This window comes from Gopherus flavomarginatus, chromosome 1 (assembly GCF_025201925.1).
Source record: "Gopherus flavomarginatus isolate rGopFla2 chromosome 1, rGopFla2.mat.asm, whole genome shotgun sequence".
In the NCBI taxonomy this organism is placed as follows: Eukaryota; Metazoa; Chordata; order Testudines; family Testudinidae; genus Gopherus; species Gopherus flavomarginatus.
In genome coordinates this window covers 339,270,822-339,290,436 of record NC_066617.1, presented here as the reverse complement: position 1 = coordinate 339,290,436, position 19,615 = coordinate 339,270,822, and the positions used below count along the sequence as shown (strand labels likewise).

Genomic DNA, 19,615 nt, shown 5'->3' with positions numbered 1-19,615 from the left:
TAAACTATAAACAAACCATTTTACAAAAGCTCTTATCTGAATAACATGCTTCACCCTATAATATGCAGAACAATAGTTCATATGTCCCCAATGTGTCTTCATCACAGTTTCTAGAGGATTAAAAAAAAACCTAAAGAAAAAAAAAAGTCAAACACCAGTATGATGAGTGTAAAGGGTGTCTTTGTCTTTTAGAAAGCAGTGAAAATGTATCCCAACAGTGATGGGAGGAAACACTGGCACAGAATTATTTAAGTCCTACTCGGAGGTTAGATTCTTCCATGATGTACCCTTTAAGAAGTAGTGTACCCTGCAGTTAGACACCTGCAGGTGTCTACACTGCAGTTAGACACCTGCAGCTGGCCTGTGCCAGCTCACTGAGGCTCGCAGGGCTCAGGCTAAGGGGATGTTTAATGGTGGTGTACATATTTGGCCTCAGGCTACAGCCTGAATTCTGGGACCCTCCCACCTCAGTGAAACAGCCCTTTAGCTTGAGCCCCATGAGCCTGGGACAGCTGGTGCAGGCCACCTGCAGGTGTTTAATTGCTGTGTAGATATATCCTGAGAGTGGAGGTTCCCAAACTTTTCTTATTGTGTACCCCCTTCCAGATCTACCAGCTGCCTGCTTACCCCCTTCCAGTTTTACCAATTGTCTGTGTATCCCTACTCTTCTCATCACTGATACTTGGTGTGTTCTTCTTAATACTGCCAGTCTTTAGCCATCTGTCTATATTTCACTGTTATGTACAAATATAGTTATAGTATGACATATACAACTGGAAAAAAAAACACAACCCCCTGACTAAGTTTTGAGCTCAGCTAAACTGGATAGTTGCTGGGTAACTGAACCTGTGCTGTATGGTGACTGGAGTTGAGGGCTCTGTACATCAGTGTCTCTGAGTATCTGCGTTCTCATTAATACATTACTACATCTTGAAGTAAATTAACTACCATATTTTATATAACACATTCCCACAGTTTTAAAGTGTTGTCTGAACAGCCTATTATGAAAATGCAATAAATGAAATAATAAATAAAATCCACCATTGCACAATTTTTCCAAGGTACTTCCCCTCGAGATGTCTCATGTACAACACTTACCACAGTTTGGGAATCCTTGAGGTACATGTAACAGTGAGGTCTGGCCCTTTCAAGGCCAGGGGTTCTAATGAACAGCTATCTCTGTTTTGGAGGGAATCAGCTGACTCAGCTAAACTGCACCCACTGATTGGACCTGATTCCTAGCCGGAAGATATAAATGAGGGCCCCAACTCCACTGGAGGGAGGCGGGGGGAAGTCAGAGGGGACAGAGACAAGGAGAAGGCTGCAAGGAGATTCCATGGGCTTCCATAGGCTGGTGTGGTTTGGACGATTTATTTACCAAATCCAGAGGGCTCCACCATCTCAGCCAAGAATAAGGCTATTGCTTTAGTTATTGTTCTGCATTTCCTTTGGTTTGTGTTGGAAAATAAACAGAGCCCTGAGGAAAGGGACTATAAACTGAACTGGGCATGGCTGACTGTATGTCCCAGAGCCACTAGGGTACAGAACTTTAAAGCATACATTATGCAGGAAGCTACCTGTGAAAGATCCTATGAAGATAGTTACTAGGGAAGGCTCAGGTCCTCAAAGGTATTTAGACTTCTAACTTCCATTGATATCATTGGAAGTTAGGAACCTAAAACACGTGTGGGCTGAATTGATATGTATCAGAGCCTAACTGAGAGAAACAAGAGGAGGGGGTGAATCAACTATATGTGCTGTTTAGGGCTGGTTTGGGGGTTTGTTGGTAATAAAAACATTTGTGTAATTTAGAGGTTCATAGTTAGAGTAGCTCAGGATAAAGAGATTACAGGTGCTATTTATCTTAAAACCAAGCAGAGGTGCTTTCAACATTGATTATTTTAGTATAAAAACACATTCAGAACAGGCACATTAGTATAACACTCACAAAGTCAGTGCTGACTAACATACATAGCCTTATTCTATTGAAAATTTACCCAACAGATTAGGTGTGCTCTACTAAATTCCAGCTGCAGGAAATGATGGTATAAAGTAATGATATTAGTTTGTTTTTCATGACAAACACATAGTTCTTCAAGTAATGTCCCTATGGATGCTCCAATTCAGGTGTCCCTGTATCCATTTCAGGTGCACATGCACCCCATCCATTTGATTGGAGATTTTTTTTATAGTAGTGCTCATTTGGCCTGCAACCTACACCTCCTCATGCCCTGTGCCAAGGATATATATGGTTATGTGGGCAACCTGTCCTCAGTTCCTTTTTAGCTTCCTTGGCTTGAGACAGAGTATCTACTGTTAAGTTGTCTTCAAGTCTAATTTAGTTGTTTATTAGTGTGTAGTTTAGTTCAGTATAGTCTTTTGATACTTTTATTTGGAAGATATTTATTTTATTTCTCTTATTTTTCCCTTTTTTCCTAATTTCCTTCCAGAGGGTGCTGTTTTTCTCCCTTGCAGGGGTATGCCCGCATCACTGAATTCAAGCATTGCCTTACTTGCTGGGATGCGATAACTGTCAGCTGTATTAGCTGTCTGGGACACACACTTTTGGGGGTCGGCTGTGTGCTCCAGGCTGACGGTACTAGTTACAGTTCGGGACAGAGAGTCCAAAGGCCGCCTTGCTCAGTGGCTATGATTCAGGATAGTGCTGAGACTGGGAGGGTGGTATGGGAACCTGGGCTCACCCTACTCCACCGGGTTCCAGTCCAGAGTCCTTTGAAACAGTGGCCCTCACACAGGGCTCAGGGCCTGATACCCCTAATCACTCTCCCTGGGTCATTTCGTCCCCTCGTTTCAGTCCCTCCGGCATCATAGAGTTGGATTTGGGGTGCCTGTTGCATTCCCCTCTGATCTGTCTCTTGAGTCTCTTCTGCTGGCCCAAGCTCCCCCTCAGCTCCCACAGTGATTGGAGTTCCTTGGCTTGGCTATGGGGCTCTGTCCTGGCAGTGTGGAGCTTTGATGGCTTTCCAGCAGGAAGCTGATTCACCTGATTGGTTTTCTCCACAGTTGGCCCAGACTGAATTGAGTCACTCCCTTTAAAACGCTCTCTCAGGTTTGAGCATGCCCAGCAGAGGTGGAGGGGTGTGGTTTCTTGAGCCTAGAAAAACTGTTTAATCAATGCAGGATTGGTAAGCTCCTTCAAACACACACAATCATTCCTCAAAAAATTAATTTTTGTGCAGCCCTCGAAAGCAGGGCCAGGAAAAATCAAGAGATCAGACTGAAACTCCTAATCATAGAGTGTTCTCTTGAACTTGCCTTTGATCCAGGTCAGGGGACTTGCCCTGTACATCAGCCTCCAAGTGAGTTTAATGTCCTGTCCACCTTAGAATCGTAGAAGATTAGGGTTGGAAGAGACCTCAGGAGGTCATTTAGTCCAACCCCCTGCTCAAAGCAGGTCCAATCCCAACTAAATCATCCCAGCCAGGGCTTTGTCAAGCTAGGCCTTAAAAATCTCTAAGGATGGAGATTCCATCACCTCCCTCGGTAACCCATTCCAGTGCTTCACCACCCTTCTAGTGAAACAGTTTTTCCTAACATGCAACTTAGAGCTCCCCCAGTGTAACTTGAGACCATTGCTCCTTGTTCTGTCATTTGCCACCATTGAGAACAGTCTAGCTCCATCCTCTTTGGAACCCCCCTTCAGGTAGTTGAAGGCTGCTATCAAATCTCCCCTCACTCTTCTCTTCTGCAGACTAAATAAGCCCAGTTTCCTCAGCCTTTCCTCATAATTCATGTGCCCCGGCCCCCTGATCATTTTCATTGCCCTCCACTGGACTCTCTCCTATTTGTCCACATCATTTCTCTAGTGGTGGGCCCAAAACAGGACACAATACTCCAGATGTGGCCTCACCAGTGCTAAATAGAGGGGAATAATCACTTCCTTTGATCTGCTGGCAGTGCTCCTACTCATGCAGCCCAATCTGCCCTGAGCCTTCTGGCAACAAGGGAACACTGTTGACTCATATCCAGCTTCTCATCCACTGTAATCCCCAGGTCCTTTTCTGCAGAACTTCTGCTTAGCCAGTCGGTCCCCAGCCTGTAAGCAGTGCACGGGATTCTTCCATCCTAAGTGAAGGACTCTGCACTTGTCCTTGTTGAACCTCATCTGATTTCTTTTGGCCCAATCCTCCAATTTGTCTAGGTCACTCTAGACCCTATCCCTACCCTCTAGCATATCTACCTCTCCCCCCAGCTTAGTGTCATCCATAAACTTGCTGAAGGTGCAATCCATCCCATCATCCAGATCATTAATGAAGATGTGGAACAAAACGAGCCCCAGGACCGACCACTGGGGCACTCCGCTTGATACCAGCTTTCAACTAGATCACTGAGCCGTTGATCACTATCCACTGAGCCCGATGATCTAGCCAGCTTTCTATCCACCTTATAGTCCATTTGTCGAATCCATACTTCTTTAACTTGCTGTCAAGATTACTGTGGGAGACCATATCAAAAGCTTTGCTAAAGTCAAGATATATTACGTCCACCGCTTTCCCCATATCCACAGAGTCAGTTGTCTCATCATAGAAGGCAATCAGGTTGGTCAGGCATGACTTGCCCTTGGTGAATCCATGTTGACTGTTCCTGACCACCTTCCTCTTCTTCAAGTGCTTCAGAATGGATTTCTTGAGGACCTGCTCCATGATTTTTCAAGGATTGAGGTGAGGCTGACCTGTCCGTAGTTCCTCAGATTCTCCTTCTTCCCTTTTTCAAAGATGGGCACTATATTTGCCTTTTTCCAATCATCTGGGACCTCCCCCGATCGCCACGAGTTTTCAAAGATAATGGCCAATGGCTCTGCAATCACATCAGCGAAACTCCCTGTAGAAGGGTGGGACCGGGGCTCAACCCTCCCTGAGGGTGGAGGGGAGCCAAACCGGCTCACCACACTCTGTCGGCCCAGGGCCCGCCCCTTGCTTCAGGGATATGCGGTGGCACACAGTCACTTGGGGGCTCAGGCCCTCTGCTGCAGGGCTGAGCAAACAGACACAGTTAATAGGTGGCTCAGGCCCTCTGCTGCAGGGCTGAGCAAACAAACACAGTTAATAGGTGGCTCAGGCCCTCTGCCGCAGGGCAGAGCAAGCAAACACAGTTAATAGGTGGCTCAGGCCCTCTGCTGCAGGGCTGAGCAGACAAACACAGTTAATAGGTGACTCAGGCCCTTTGCTGCAGGGCTGAGGAAACAGCCACCAGTCTAGAAGCCCAGGTCCTGAGGGGAGGGCGGGGCAATAAGCAGTTCAGGTATATAAAGCCCAGGCCCTGGCTCAGGGCGGGGTAGCAAGCGGCTCAGGCCCTTCAGGAGGGGCTGAGCAAACAAACACCAGGAATGGCCTCCCCAGGCTAGGGAGGAGGGGAGTCTGCCACCCTTGGAGGGGTGGCAGGGGGAACGCAGGCCCTCCCACTCCACTGCGTTCTAGCCCGGGGCCCTAGCAGCGGTTAACACCGCTGATGGTCAGTGGGAGATCCTGACCAAAACACACTGACATCGGCTCAGGTGAGTTTGCAAGCTGACTGGAGTTGGCTGCCCTCGGGCCACTTCCAATCTCCCCCTCACTGGGTACCTGCCATCTGCCGGCGTCATCCGGTGGGTCCCAGACCATGGGTTCCTCAGGATACCGGGCGTCGGGAGGTCCAGTCCACTCCTCTGGATACTGGGCGTCAGGAAGTCCCGGCCCCTCCTCGGGGTACCGGGCATGGGGAAGCTCAGACAGCTCCTCTAAAAGCCGGGCATCAGGAAGCTCAGGCAGCTCCTCTGGGTACTGAGCACGAGGTAGGTCAGGCCAGCACTCCTCTGGGTACCAAGCACGGGGTAGGATGGGCCCGGCGGGAGCTTGGACAGCAGCGTCTGTCTTCTCCGGCCGTCTTCTTCCAACTGAGCGCTGGGGTCGGGCTTTTATACTTCCTGTCCTGCCCCTTGACTTCCGGGGGGTGGGGACAGGCGGCGGTGGCACTGTACTCCCTGTCCCGCCCCTTGACTTCGGGGGGGGCGGGGACAGGTGGCGGTAGCACTGTACTTCCTGCCCCGCCCCTTGACTTCCAGGGGGCGGGGACAGGCGGCGGTGGCTCCGCCCGCTGCTGCGCCTGTTCTGGCTTGTTCCTCTCAGGCGCGGCCGGCAGTGAGGCCTCCTCGCTACACTCCCTCAGCATCCTTGGATGCATTGCATCGGACTCCATGGACTTGTGCATGTCCAGCTTTTCTAAATAGTCCTTAACCTTTTCTTTCACCACTGAGTGCTGCTCACCTCCCCATACTGTGCTGCTCAGTGCATCAGTCTGGGAGCTGAGCTTGGTATCACATTCTCCCAGACCTTCGAAGGAATAATCATCAGAAGGTACTGAGAAGGTTTCTAAGAACAGGAGTTCGAATTCTCCTTACACAGAGCCTGTTTTGAAGAAGTCTCAATCTCCACTAAAACTGACCATTTCTGAGCCCTTAGCTCCCTTGTTGGGTATCACTGGAGTTCCAGGTTCCTCTGGTACTGAGACTGGCTCCAAAATCCTGAGTTTATCTAGGAGCCACGACTCCAAGCATGCTTTGGTGCCTAAACCACCTTCAATTCTGTCTGAGCATGATCGAGGACGCAAGGAGAAACACCCCACTATGAGCAAGGCCATGCCGACTTATACAACCTTTTGTACTTAGACATATGACTCCCTCAATATCATAGAAGTCTAAGGATTCCATATTAGACCCTCTTCAAGGCAGTCTGCATTGGTACCAAAGTCCACAAGGGGCTAAGTGAAACAGATTCCTTTCTGTCTTCTTTGACTCATCTGGTACCGCAGGAGTTTAGATGCTCTGAAGATATGTATGTCTCCAATTAATCAGAGTCTCCCCTTCTAAAAGTACCAAGTGCCTCTCAGTACCAAGGTTGTCATGGTCACTGGAACTATAGATCTATCCAGTACAGCTTGATTGCCCAGCACTTGCTATTCCACATCTCCCTTCTCAAGATATCAATTTGTGCTCTCCATCAGAATTTCAGAATTCTTTACCTCAAAGCTTGGTTACTCCATGGTTCTTGAGATTACAAACTTCCTGTTCAATTTACCTTCAGAAATGGAAGATTCCACCACTGGTTAGTCTTCTGGCATCTTTGTCCATCCACTCTTCCCCCTCATCTTGACTATCTGTTAGAATTACCAGATGACTTTAATTGGAGTACAGTTGGCAGCTTTCACGGCCTTCCATTCTTCCATTGAGGGGTTTTTGGTGTTTACTCACCCCACAATGATCAGATACATTAAAGGATTGAGGATCCTTTGGGATTTAAACTTTGTTCTTAAGTGCCTTATGAAACCTCCCTTTGAACTGATGGCCATCTGTTCACTTCTTCACCTATCAATTAAAATGACTTCTTGGTGGCCTTCACTTCTGCCTGAAGAGTTGGGGAAATAATGGCAGACCCTCCCTATACAATTCTTTTTCAAAGGCAAATTTTCATTATGATTGCATCCTACATTTTTACCGAAGATATTGTCCGAAGTTCACATTAATCAAGTTATTCAACTCTCAGTTTTCCCCCCAAAGCCACACCATACCAGGGAGGAGGGAGCTTTCCATATGTTGGAAATCAGGAGGGCATTAGCCTTCTATTTAGATGGAACAAAATCATTTAGAGCATCTCTCAGAATGTTCATTTCAATTTCTGAGAAATATAAAGGGGCTGCAATCTCCACCCAAAGACTTCTGAGGTGGATTTCTAGTTGTATAACTTCTTGTTGTGAATCTTCTGATGTACAACCTCCTTCTAGTGTGCTAGCTCATTCCACGAGATCTCTGTTCATCTCTATAGCACTGCTTAAACATGTTGTCATTGTTGAGATCTGCAAGGTGGCTACTTGATCTTCAATTCATATCTTTTCCAAGCATTGTGCACTGGTTAACTCTTCTAAATCAGATACTGTCCTCAGGACTGCAGTATTGTCTTCAGTACTGAACTTGCTTCAGAAGCCACCTCCTTCTGCTGAGAATACTGCTTGGAAATCACCTGAATGGGAGCATGTAGAGGGAAACTACTCAAAGAACAAACAGAAGTTACTCACCTTATCAGGGCCGGCTCTAATTTTTTGCTGCCCCAAGCAAAAAAAAAAGAGCACTACCCCCACTGTAACCCTCCCATGAGCGCCACGCCGCTGACCCCCCCGTGCCACGCCACCGAAGCCTCCGCCGCCCTGAGCATTATGCCGCCGAAGCCCACACCCCCCCGAGCGCTGCGCCGCCAAACCCCCCGAGTGCTGCGCCGTGCAAGCCCCACTCCTCCCAAGTGCAGCACCGCCGAAGCCCCCCCCAGTACCACACCACCGAATTCCTCCCCTGAGTACCCTGACACGCCGCACCAAGGTGCCACCCCAAGCACATGCTTGGTCAGCTGGTGCCTGGAGCCGGCCCTGCACCTTATGCAGTAAATATAGTTGTTTGAGATGTGTCCCTATGAGTGCTCCATTACCAGCCCTACTTCCTTTCTGCTTTGGAATTTCCTGTGTGGGACTTTGTAGTAGAAAAGAAACTGAGGGCAGTTTGCCCACATAGATCTATATATCCTTGGTACAGGGCATGAAGAGGTATAGGGTGCCTATGTGGGCTGAACAGACACTGCTGTGATGGGTTGGATCAGAGAAACCCCCTGGGAGCTGCCACCCATTGTGCCAAGACTACCTATACCCATGCTTTCCCTGCCAGCTCGAGACCCCAGCACCCTGTCTTGTTGAGCCATACTCTCCCATCTGCTCCAACAAAGACCCAGGGTCTGAATTACTTGTCCCAAAGCTGCAGGTTTACCTGAAAGCAGCTAACAGTGTCTTTAACACTCAGATGCCTGAGGGATAGCATTGAGCATTGGCCTACTAAACCCAAGGTTGTGAGTTCAGTCCTTGAGGGGGCCACTTAGGGATCTGGGGCAAAAAATCTGTCTGGGGATTGGTCCTGGTTTGAGCAGTGGGTTGGACTAGATGACCTCCCGAGGTCCCTTCCAACCCTGATATTCTATGATTCTGTGCCCAACTCCCAATGGGGTCTAAACCCAAATAAATCCATTTTACCCTGTATAAAGCTTATACAGGGTAAACTCATAAATTGTTCACCCTCTGTAACACTGATGGAGAGAGATGCACAGTTGTTTGCTCCCCCAGGTAGTAATACATACTCTGAGTTAATTAATAAGTAAAAAATGATTTTATTAAATACAGAAAGTAAGATTTAAGTGGTTCCACGCAGTAACAGACAGAACAAAGTAAGTCATCAAGCAAAATAAAATGCGCAAATCTATGTCTGATCAAACTGAATACAGATAATCTCACCCTCACAGATGCTTCAGCAAGTTTTTTCCGCAAACTGGACACCTTCCAGGCCTGGGCACAATTCTTTCCACTGGTACAGCCCTTGTTTCAGCTCAGGTGGTAGCTAAGGGATTCTTCATGATGGCTCCTCTTCTCCCTTTGTTCTATTTCACCCCTTTATATATCTTTTGCATAAGGGGGGAATCTTTTGTCCCTCTCTGGGTTCCCACCCCCTCCTTCTCAATGGAAAGACACCAGATTAAAGATGAATTCCAGTTCAGGTGACATGATCTCATGTCCCTGCAAGACTTCATTGCTCACTTGCCAGTATACACATATATAGGAAGACTTACAGGTAAAACACACCCATCTGCAGACAATTGTCCTGGTTAATGGGAGTCATCAAGATTCCAAACCACCATTAATGACCCACACTTTGCATAATTACAATAGGCCCTCAGAGTTATATTTCATATTTCTAGCTTCAGATTCAAGAGTGACACATTTATACAAACAGGATGATCACACTCAGTAGATTATAAGCTTTGTAATGATACCTTACAAGAAACATTTTGCATGGAGCATATTCCACTTACAATATATTCATTCATTAACATATTTTTATAAAACCATATAGACTGCAACATCACACTGCTACCAAAAATCTCTGATCAGAGGCACAGGGGACACGTGCACCTGACATGACGAAGCTCTAGAGACATGCATGTAGAAAAAATCCACTTATTGCTTAAGATGAGTAACCTCTGCATGCTAAACTCTGCTCTGAGAAATCAAAGGACAGTAAGATTCTAACGTTAGAAGCTAAGAAGACATCCTTTTCAGGTGGAAATTAGCAGAAGTAAGGATAATCTTGGAGTTTGTCACTCTAGCTACCCACATAATGCACTCTCTTTACTGGACAAGCAGTTCCAGCCTTTCAGGTGTGTAATGGGGTTCACTACGCACTACTAAGGTGCCTCCTCATGACCGCATCGGGGGAATAGCTCTACCCTGTTTGACACCCCTTCCCATGTTTCGTTCACGCTCCAGAGTTGCAGTGCTGCTTCTTTGTGACTCAGGATGCTCCCTCTTTGTGGCTTGGCCCTCTAGCCAGCTTATTATAGTTTTCCCTTTCACAAAAGTCTCATTGGACTGACTGTTTGGGTATGATTCCCAGTCCTCCAAATCAAGACTATGCCCCTTATCCGGTGGCAGGTAGGGACCCTGGGCCTGCCCTCTACTTCAGGTTCCAGCCCAGCGACCCTCAAATCAGCGACTAAGGTATGCGCTGTCCCAAGCCTTGCTGTCATTTCCCTGGATGTTTTCCTGCTATGTCTCTATCTGGCTTTTGCTCCACTACCCTGCTGGGTAAACCCTTAATTGAGGGCCAGGATCTCAGGGCTTCTACTAGCTCCCTGGATTTCTTCCTTTCCCTCTCTAAGCCCAGAGAGTGACTGAAGGCTTCCACACTGCAGCCCCTTCTGTTGTTGCTTCTTGACCTTATACTAGCCCCTTTGCATATGCCCAGCTGGGCTCCATTCTCAATGAAAGCTTGCGTATCAACCCTAATTCTCTCTCAGATGTATCCTCACAGGTTACTTACTCACTCCTGAGCCTGTTAAGCCTCTCTGGGCTAATGTGGGATGAGTACCCCATCACAAGGGAGAATTTAGGTGGTCCATAGTGCTTCTGTGGCTGTCTACACAGGGATGAATTGCACCCAAAAGGAACAGTTATGTTAGCTGTTTATATTTGAATTGGAATAGTTTTACTAGATCATATATAATTATATACCAAAGTTGACAAACTCATTTTGGAAAAGAACATTTAAAATTGTGTTATTTTAAGAAGAAGCTTCCTTCTCCCCCCAAAAGTTTTATTTTTTTTTTAAATTGTATTATTGTAAGCCTACTGTTCAGGTTTAGAATTGTTACTGTGTACTGCACTTCTAATATACTTGACTCTTACTGAATATACTTTATCTTAAGGTCCTTGTGGTCCAGGCTGTCAGACCAGACAGACTTCAGAGTTCAATGGCCCTTTTTGCATGTAAAGCCCTAGGTAAGTTTGATGGGTTTTGTAGCATTTTTTTTTCTGCAGTATAAAATATGTGCTCTTCTTGTTTTACAGTTGTAATCTGTGTCTTAAATCTTAGAATTTAAGAGCACAATAGGAATTGAGTTTGCTTACTTCTTTCTAGTATATATTTATTTATTCTGCTCATCTTTACTGTTACTGTACTTCTGCAGTTTCTTTGGAGGGGAAGGAAGTTGATTTTTTGTCAGTTTCATTCTGCAGTATTTTCCTGTAGCTTTAATTTTCCATAACTGTGTGATGTAGCTAGGACAACCTAAGTTTTAGGTTTAGAACAGGCCTCAGTTAAGTCTGAATCTGAGACTTGTCAGTCATTTTTGTGACATATGAAACTAGGCAAATTCATAGCTTTGCAACACTGCTCACTCAAGGTTTGCTTTAGGAGTCTGACCACCAGTCAAGGTATATACACAGAAGAGGAATTATTATTGAGGCTGCCATGCTAGGCACTATATATTTCTGAAAGTCACTACTAAATGATCCCCCACCCCAGCCTAAGGGGAGGATCTACAGGATCTCAAAACCCAACTGAGTTCAGAGGACAACTAATAAAAGAACAGGGACAGGAGTGCGGTCAGAGGGTCAAAAGAAGGGAGCTTGATGGGGACACTGAGCAGAGAACCCTGGACAGTGCCCACTGCTCCTCGAAGGTGTCAAGGGAGCCAGTGGACGCCACCCAGACGAACTCTGCCCGGATACACGAAAGGACAGAGGATCGGAAACAATCCCCACAGTCACAGGAGTCTCCACTGGCCAACCTCCTCTCCCTGGTTTTGTAGATGGCCGTTTTAGCCAGGGCTAGGAGGAGGTTGACCAGGAGGTCCTGTGACTTTGTGGGGCCACGGATAGGGAGTGCATAGAGAAGGAGGTAAGTGGAAAAGTACGGCCAGAAATGCAACAGTATGTTCGTGAGGAGCCGGTATAGGGGCTGCAACCTGGCACACTCTAAGTAAACGTGTGCCAGGGTCTCCCTCGCGCCGCAGAAGGGGCAGGTGTCTGGGACGGGTAAACTGCGCCAAATATACGCCCGTGCTCATGGCCCCATGAAGGAGCCGCCAGCTGATATCCCCGGCGGGCCTCGGGACCAGGGTGGAGTATAGGCTTGCCCACCGGGACTCCTCACCCTCCAGAGGTGGCAGGAGGTCCCGCCACTTTGTGTCAGGGCGAGACATGAGGGTAAGGAAGTGAAGAGTGTGGAGCATGAGTGTGTATAGATGTTTCCTTGGCGCGGTTTGGAAGCGGACTGGCTGCAGATCGTGCAGCTGGCTTACGGAGAAGGGGCGGGGGGGATCGGTTGGGTCCATGGAGCAGGGGTCCGATGAAAAGGTCTGGAGGGCCCAGAGTGGAGGGTAGGAGGGGCGTGCCCTCAAGCAGGAACCGGTTGAGGTAGGTCCGAGCAGCGGACAGCAAAGCGGCCTTCACCTCCTGTAGTACACGCAAGGGAGTACAAGGCCTGAAGAGCCCCATACGCCGAGCGAACGTCAGAGGATCCAGCCAGTCTCCCCAGTCGTAATCCAGGAGGTCTCCGACCCTGGTAACTTCTGCCAGGACAAACCTCTGGCACACCGCGGGGGACTCCGCCACCTGCACCCAAAGCTGGGGGATTGTGTAGCGGGGGCTCCACGAGGAGATCTGCCCCCTTGAAAGTCACTGTAGTGGGGCAGTTGCCCAGCTCCTGAAAAGGGTAGGCTGATTGAGTGTGGCTGCAGCTGTGACCGCTTTGCCAGTCAGGCCACAGCTGGCCCTGATAAAAGGGCTGAGGGTGGAGCTGGATCAGTCCCTCTCTCTTTCTCAAGAGAGAGAGAAGGACCTAGCTGCCTGAAGGGTACCTGAGGCGGAGCAGTGCTGGGGAAGGGCAAAGGAGTTGGAGAGCTCCAGTCTGGCAGCTCCCCAGGCTGAGAACTTGGTTAAGGCCTAAGAACGTACTGGGGCTGCAGAGGGGCAGCTGGGGACTAGGAAGAGGCAGCTGGTCTGACCCCCTCACCAGTGATCAGTGGTCTTTACAGATTGCAGTTTGCCTAATGAGAAGGGGCTAGATGATAACTGGCAGTAGCCACTGAGGCAAGGTAGGGGTAGAGGGTTGGGGGTTCCCCTGGGAAGGAGACCCAGAGTGGGGGACTCAAAGGCAGAGGCACGACATGACTGAAGTAATGCTGCAGTATTTTTGTAGATTGGCATTTTGCATGGATTGGTAGTCAGCGGTTTGGAATGTCAGTCCAGTAGCTGTTGAGCCATATCTAAAAAATACAGCAATGCCCTTCACTGTTTTCTGAGTTTCTGTGAAAGGCCTAGCTATTACCTATTAATATATGTCAACAACTGCTTGTTTCAACCTGTAACATTTTAGATTATGAAGAACAACTTGGCATAGTTAGTATACTGCAAAGGTCCCATATTTTGTCAAAAATTAGCATTCTTCTTCTCTGTGTGTATAATGTGTCGTCCACTACACAGTTATGTCTCAGTTCTTTATGCCAGCCCTGGATTTACGGGAATATATTCTTGTCTTTTGAGTTTGGTAAAACTCATCATTGTGGCTTTCGCCAGTATTTTAACAATTTTCATTTTGTTTATTGACCCAGAACTTGAATTTGCTTAGATTTGGTGGGCCAGATTTTGACTAAAAGATGCAATAGTGATGTCTGAAAAAATGTTTTAATGATCTTGCAAGTCCATTTGCAGGTACAAATGCTGTTTTTGTTTTTTCAGTCTTATGAGCATTTGGCCTTATATGCTTTAGCATGCTGAACAGTTTAGACTAGACATTGGCTTGCATAAGAGCTGAAAACTCTTAATTCCTTGCTTATATATCATATTCTTTTGAGAAAGTTATAATTATCATTCTTTTTTAGCATTTTTCATGTCAAAATGTGAAATATCAGCTTATTATTACTACTACTTCTTATGTGTAAGAATAAGTATTAATAATAAGTCTCCAGTTTAGAGATTGACTGACTGGGTTAAGCATGCCCACAAAGGTCACAGAAATGGCTAATAAGCCAAAGACCATAGTGCCTTCCAGACGCCTCTCATATAAGCTTGAAAACTCAGATGCAGCCTACATCTGCCACTTCTTTGCCATTGTGAACAACTATTCATATTAGCTGTGCTATGAGCATGGGAATTTAGGCCTCTGACCCATGTTTGTTGGGGTTTTTATGGTGGCATTATTATTTTTCTTTGTCTTGCTTCCTTTCTGTGGAGATTAGTCATTCAGTCGAATCCTGCTCCAAGAGAGCAAACGATGCCAGTATCTTTAATTGGAGGGTATTAGCCTACCCTGTCAGAGGTCACTACTGGCCAAGTAATGTCCATCATGACAGTGAATAGACAGTCTGAAGCCAGCTCCCCAGTGACAGTATCTGTGTATGTTGGCAGAAGTGCCCAGTGTGATTCTTGGCATTAGTAGAGCAGTGTCCACCAGAGACCAGGACAAAAATCAGACCTCAACTTTGACCCAGTGTTATCCATCCTGAGCCTGAATACTGCTGTAAAATTGAATCTGCTGCCTCCACCCTGGTAACCCAGATTTGGGTGTGCAGTTCTTCATGCTGACAAACCGGTGCTCTTCAGGGATGTCCCATCATGCAGTGGATGGACATTCTGATGCTGAAATTCCATCTGCATTTAAGAACGGCCATACTGGGTCAGACCAAAGGACCATCAAGCCCAGTATCCTGTCCTCTGACAGTGGCCAATGGCAGGTGCCCCAAAGGCAATGAACAAACAGGTTATGATCAAGTGATCCATACTCTGTCACCCAATCCCAGCTTCTGGTAAACTAGGGACTAGAGCCTAGGGACATCATTCCTGCCTTTCGTTGCTAATAGACGTTGATGGACCAATGTTCCATGAATCTATCTAGCTCCCTTTTGAACCCAATTATAGTATTGGCCTTCACAACACCCTCGGCAAGGAGTTCCAGAGGTTGACAGTGCATTGCGTGAAAAATACTTTGTTTTGTTTTGTTTTAAACCTGCTACCTCTTAATTTCATTTGATGGCCTCTTGTTCTTGTATTATGAGAAGGAGTAAATAACACTCTATCATATCCCCCCTTAGTCACCTCTTTTCCAAACTGAAAAGTCCCAGTCTTATTAATCTCTCCTCATACGGAAGCCATCATCTGCAAATTTTGCCACCTCATTGTTTACCCCTTTTTCCAGATCATTTATGAATATGTTAAATAGGACTGGGCCCATACAGATCCCTGGGGGACACTACTATTTACCTCTCTCCATTCTGAAAACTGACCATTTATTCATAGAATCATAAACTTAAGGTCAGAATGGACCATTATGATCATTTAGTCTGACCTCCTGCACAATGCAGGCCACAGAATCTCACCCTCCCACTCCTGTAACAACAAACTTCTAATCTATGTCTGAGCTATTGAAGTCCTCAAATTGTGGTTTAAAGAGTTCAGGGTGCAGAGAGTCCCCCAGCAAGTGACCTGGGCCCCACATTGCAGAGGAAGGCAAAAAAACCCCAGGGCCTCTGCCAATCTGCCCTGGAGGAACATTCCTTCCTGACCCCAAATATGGTGATCAGCTAAACCCTGAGCATGTGGGCAGCATTCACCAGCCAGATACCCAGGAAAGAATTCTCTGTAGTAACTCAGATCCCACCCCGTCTAACATCACATCACAGGCCATTGGTCGTATTTACTGCTAATAGTCAAAGATCAATTAATTGCCCCAAAATTAGGCTATCCCATCATACCATCCCCTCCATAAACTTATCAAGCTTAGTCTTGAAGCCAGATATGTCTTTTGCCCCCACTGCTCCCTTTGGAAGGCTGTTCCAGAACTTCACTCCTCTGATAGTTAGAAACTTTCATCTAATTTCAAGTCTAAACTTCCTGATGGCCAGTTTATATCCATTTGTTCTTGTGTCCATACTGGTACTTAGCTTAAATAATTCCTCTCCCTCCCTGGTATTTATCCCTCTGATATATTTACAGAGAGCAATAATATCTCCTCTCGGCCTTCTTTTGGTTAGGATAAACAAGCCAAGCTCTTTGAGCGTCCTTTCATAAGACAGGTTTTCCATTCCTCGGATCATCCTATTAGCCCTTCTCTGTACCTGTTCCAGTTTCAATTCATCCTTCTTAAACATGGGAGACCAGAACTGCACACAGTATTCCAGATGAGGTCAAATGAGGCTTACTGGCCTGTAGTTGCCAGGGTTACCTCTGGAGCCCTTTTTAAAAGTTGGGGTCACATTAGCTATTCTCCAGTCATTTGGTAGATAAGTTGATTTAAATGATAGGTTACAGATGACAGTTAGTAGTCCTGCAATTTCATATTTGAGTTCCTTCAGAACTTTTGGGTGAATACCATCATGTCCTGGAGACTTATTACTGTTTAGTTTATCAATTTGTTCCAGAATCTCCTCTAATGACACCTCAATTTGGAGCAGTTCCTCAGATCTGTCACCCAAAAAGAATGGCTCAGGTTTGGGAATCTCCCTCACATCCTCAACAGTGAAGACCGATGCAAAGAACTCATTTAGTTTCTCCACAATGTCCTTATCATCTTTAAGTGCTCCTTTAGTATCTCAATTGTCCAGTGGCCCCACTGGTTGTTTAGCAGGCTTGTTGACTGAAGTGAATGAAGTAAAAGCAGAACTTCTTCTTTGAATAGTATCCCTATAAGTGTGCTCCACTGTGTCTGCATCACTGTACTGCTCATCGGAGAACTTTGGTAGCAGTCCATCCTGCCCATGCATGCGCTGCTACCCTCCTGCCAAGAGGCTACCCAGCATGCAGGGCAATCTCTCCTCAGTCCTTCTAACCACCCCTGGCTAGAGACCCAGCTAGAGCTGTCCATTCATGGATTGTTAACTCCCTTTAGAATAGCTAATTTTAGATTCCCTTGAAGCCTTTTTTCTTTGTTACTTCTTTTGTAATGTTTAGTCCTGCCTTAAATAAATAAATAACTGAAGAAAGGTCTTGCCTCCTGCCAACCCCTCTCAGTCCCCTCTCCTCCCGCCCCCTGGTCTTCAAAAAGTGCCTCAGTTGCAACTAATCTATCCCAGTGACTAACGGACACTTGCAGTGCGTTCTCTGCCTGGGACAGAAGCACATTCCACAAAAGTATGGCAACTAAAGCCCAGGTCCAGGAAAGACAAAGAGCAAAGACTCAAAATCCTACTCATTGATTCGGCCCTTCAACCCCTGGAGTCCCGGTGGGAACTCTCACCACAACCCTCTACTTCAAAGGGAGGTGAGCCCAGAGAGATGAGCCACTCAGACAAAGTCTCTAAGAAAAGGTCTGTGAGTCCCCATAACAAGCCCTGATCGAGCCAAAAATGATGTCCAGCTCCATCAGTATCATCAGTACTGATGTCACCGAAGCTGTCTAAAGTGGTGCCCAGGACATGCACGGTGCCGAGCCCACAGAGCAATTTGGACTGCCCAAAGATCTGACGGGTCTGGGCAAAGAAGCACCAATACCGTGAGGGCATGAAAAACATAGAAGATCTGCCCTGGGGAAGGCCTTGTTGGTACAGACATCAGCGCCAGTACCGACCCTGGTTCAGCTGGCACCAACAGACCTTGTTACCAGGTCCACATCTCCAACCTATCAATGCAAACCTTTTGGCCGTGACAACCACCTCCGGTACCAACACTATCTATACCATGGCATTGAAACTGGTGTCGACGGCTGACTTCCCCACGATGTCATAATGTTCTTCAAAGGTATGTGCAGACGCCCAGTTAGCTGCTGTGGAGATTGCTGATATAGGGATACCCTTAGAGAAGGCAACAGAAGAGGAAACCAATCTCATAGAGTGTTTGCGTATTGAAAATGAGGGTGCTACATTACGCATCTGGTAACAGAGCTTGATACAGTTCGAGACCCATGAGGAGAGCTTTTAAGCTGAAATCACTGCACCTTTTGATCTATCTGCAACAGAAAGAAAGAATATCAGATTTTTTTGAATACTTTGTTCTGTTCAAATAGAATGCCAGGACTCTCCTCAGACTGAGCATATGTAGGATGGTTTCCCTATTATCTTGATGAGGTTTAGGATAAAAGGATGAAAGTTGAATAAGTTGATTTACATGAAAATCGGAATTCACTTTGGGAGTGAACTTTGGATGTGGTCTAAGAGTGACTTTGTCAGGGAAGAACACAGTGATAGGGGTATGCCCCATCAGGGCCTCTCTCTCCCCTATCCTTCTTGCTAAGGTCATGGTGATCAGGAACAGGATGAGCTAATGAACAAGTGGCCATGGATTCAAATTGTGGTCTAGTCAGTCCTTTTAACATCAGGTGGAGATTCCATTGAGGATTGGGAAGTCTGGTTTGGGGAAGGAGGTTCACTATGCCTTTGAGAAACCTCTTTGTGGTCAGTTGAGAAAAAAATGATTATCTTTCTACCTGCTGGTTAAAGGTTGCGGTTACTGTTAAGTGAACCTTTAGCAAGACCCCATTTCTTGAGAGTCAGCAGGTAGTCCAGGACCTCCAATAGGGTGACGTCATTTGTGGTGACTTCTAATTGTTTTAAAAAATCTGACTAAAATGGAAATACAATTTTTAAAGAGGCTTGACATTAATTATCTACAGCTTCATTTTCTTTAGGAAAGCAGTAATGGTATCCAGAAATAAAACAAAATGTATGCTAAGCAGCACATCAGATTTAATTCTCATAGATACTTTCCTAAAACTAAACCGCACTTGAATTCTTTTGGTCCCTTTGCATCTAGGTAAATCATAATTATTTGCCAAAACAGATATAATTAAATCTGCTATTTCCGTTTGCAACTAGAAATAGCATTAGTCTGTTGTATGCTGTTAACATTATTACCCGCAGTTCCCTGATACAAGAGGTTGAAAAAATTGGGCCATGCTTACTGCTGGCATAAATTGGCATAGCTGCATTAACTTTAAAACAAAGCTGCTGTGAAAAAGTGTTTACTGACTTCACTAGATTCACACCAATTTCCACCGGCAGAGAATTTGGCTCATTGTATCTGGATGTTGTGCTTAGATGTCAGACTTTTTTCTCCTCCCGTTTTTTTCTTTACTCAGGACAGTTTCTCAGAGATAATGGCTCTGTAATCCTGACCTTTTAACTTTTTAATTGCCTCAGCCTGCAACACCACAGGCAGATCTGTATTATGGGTTTGGGATCTCATATGCTGCTTTTGCTCCTGTTGTACTTCCTCAGATCATCATGCATCTTCACAATGGCTATGTAATCCCTTAGCACTG

At 46.2% G+C, this 19,615-nt stretch overlaps 1 protein-coding gene across 2 annotated transcripts in view; it reads left to right on the top strand.

Annotated features, from left to right (window-relative positions):
* DYNC2H1 (dynein cytoplasmic 2 heavy chain 1) overlaps positions 1–19,615 on the top strand; it is a 421,699-nt gene that overhangs the window by 205,864 nt on the left and 196,220 nt on the right. For both annotated transcript variants that reach the window (XM_050927645.1, XM_050927637.1), the window contains exon 75: positions 11,289–11,361. In XM_050927645.1, the coding sequence (XP_050783602.1) occupies positions 11,289–11,361 (73 nt within the window). The remainder of the gene's footprint in view (positions 1–11,288; positions 11,362–19,615) is intronic.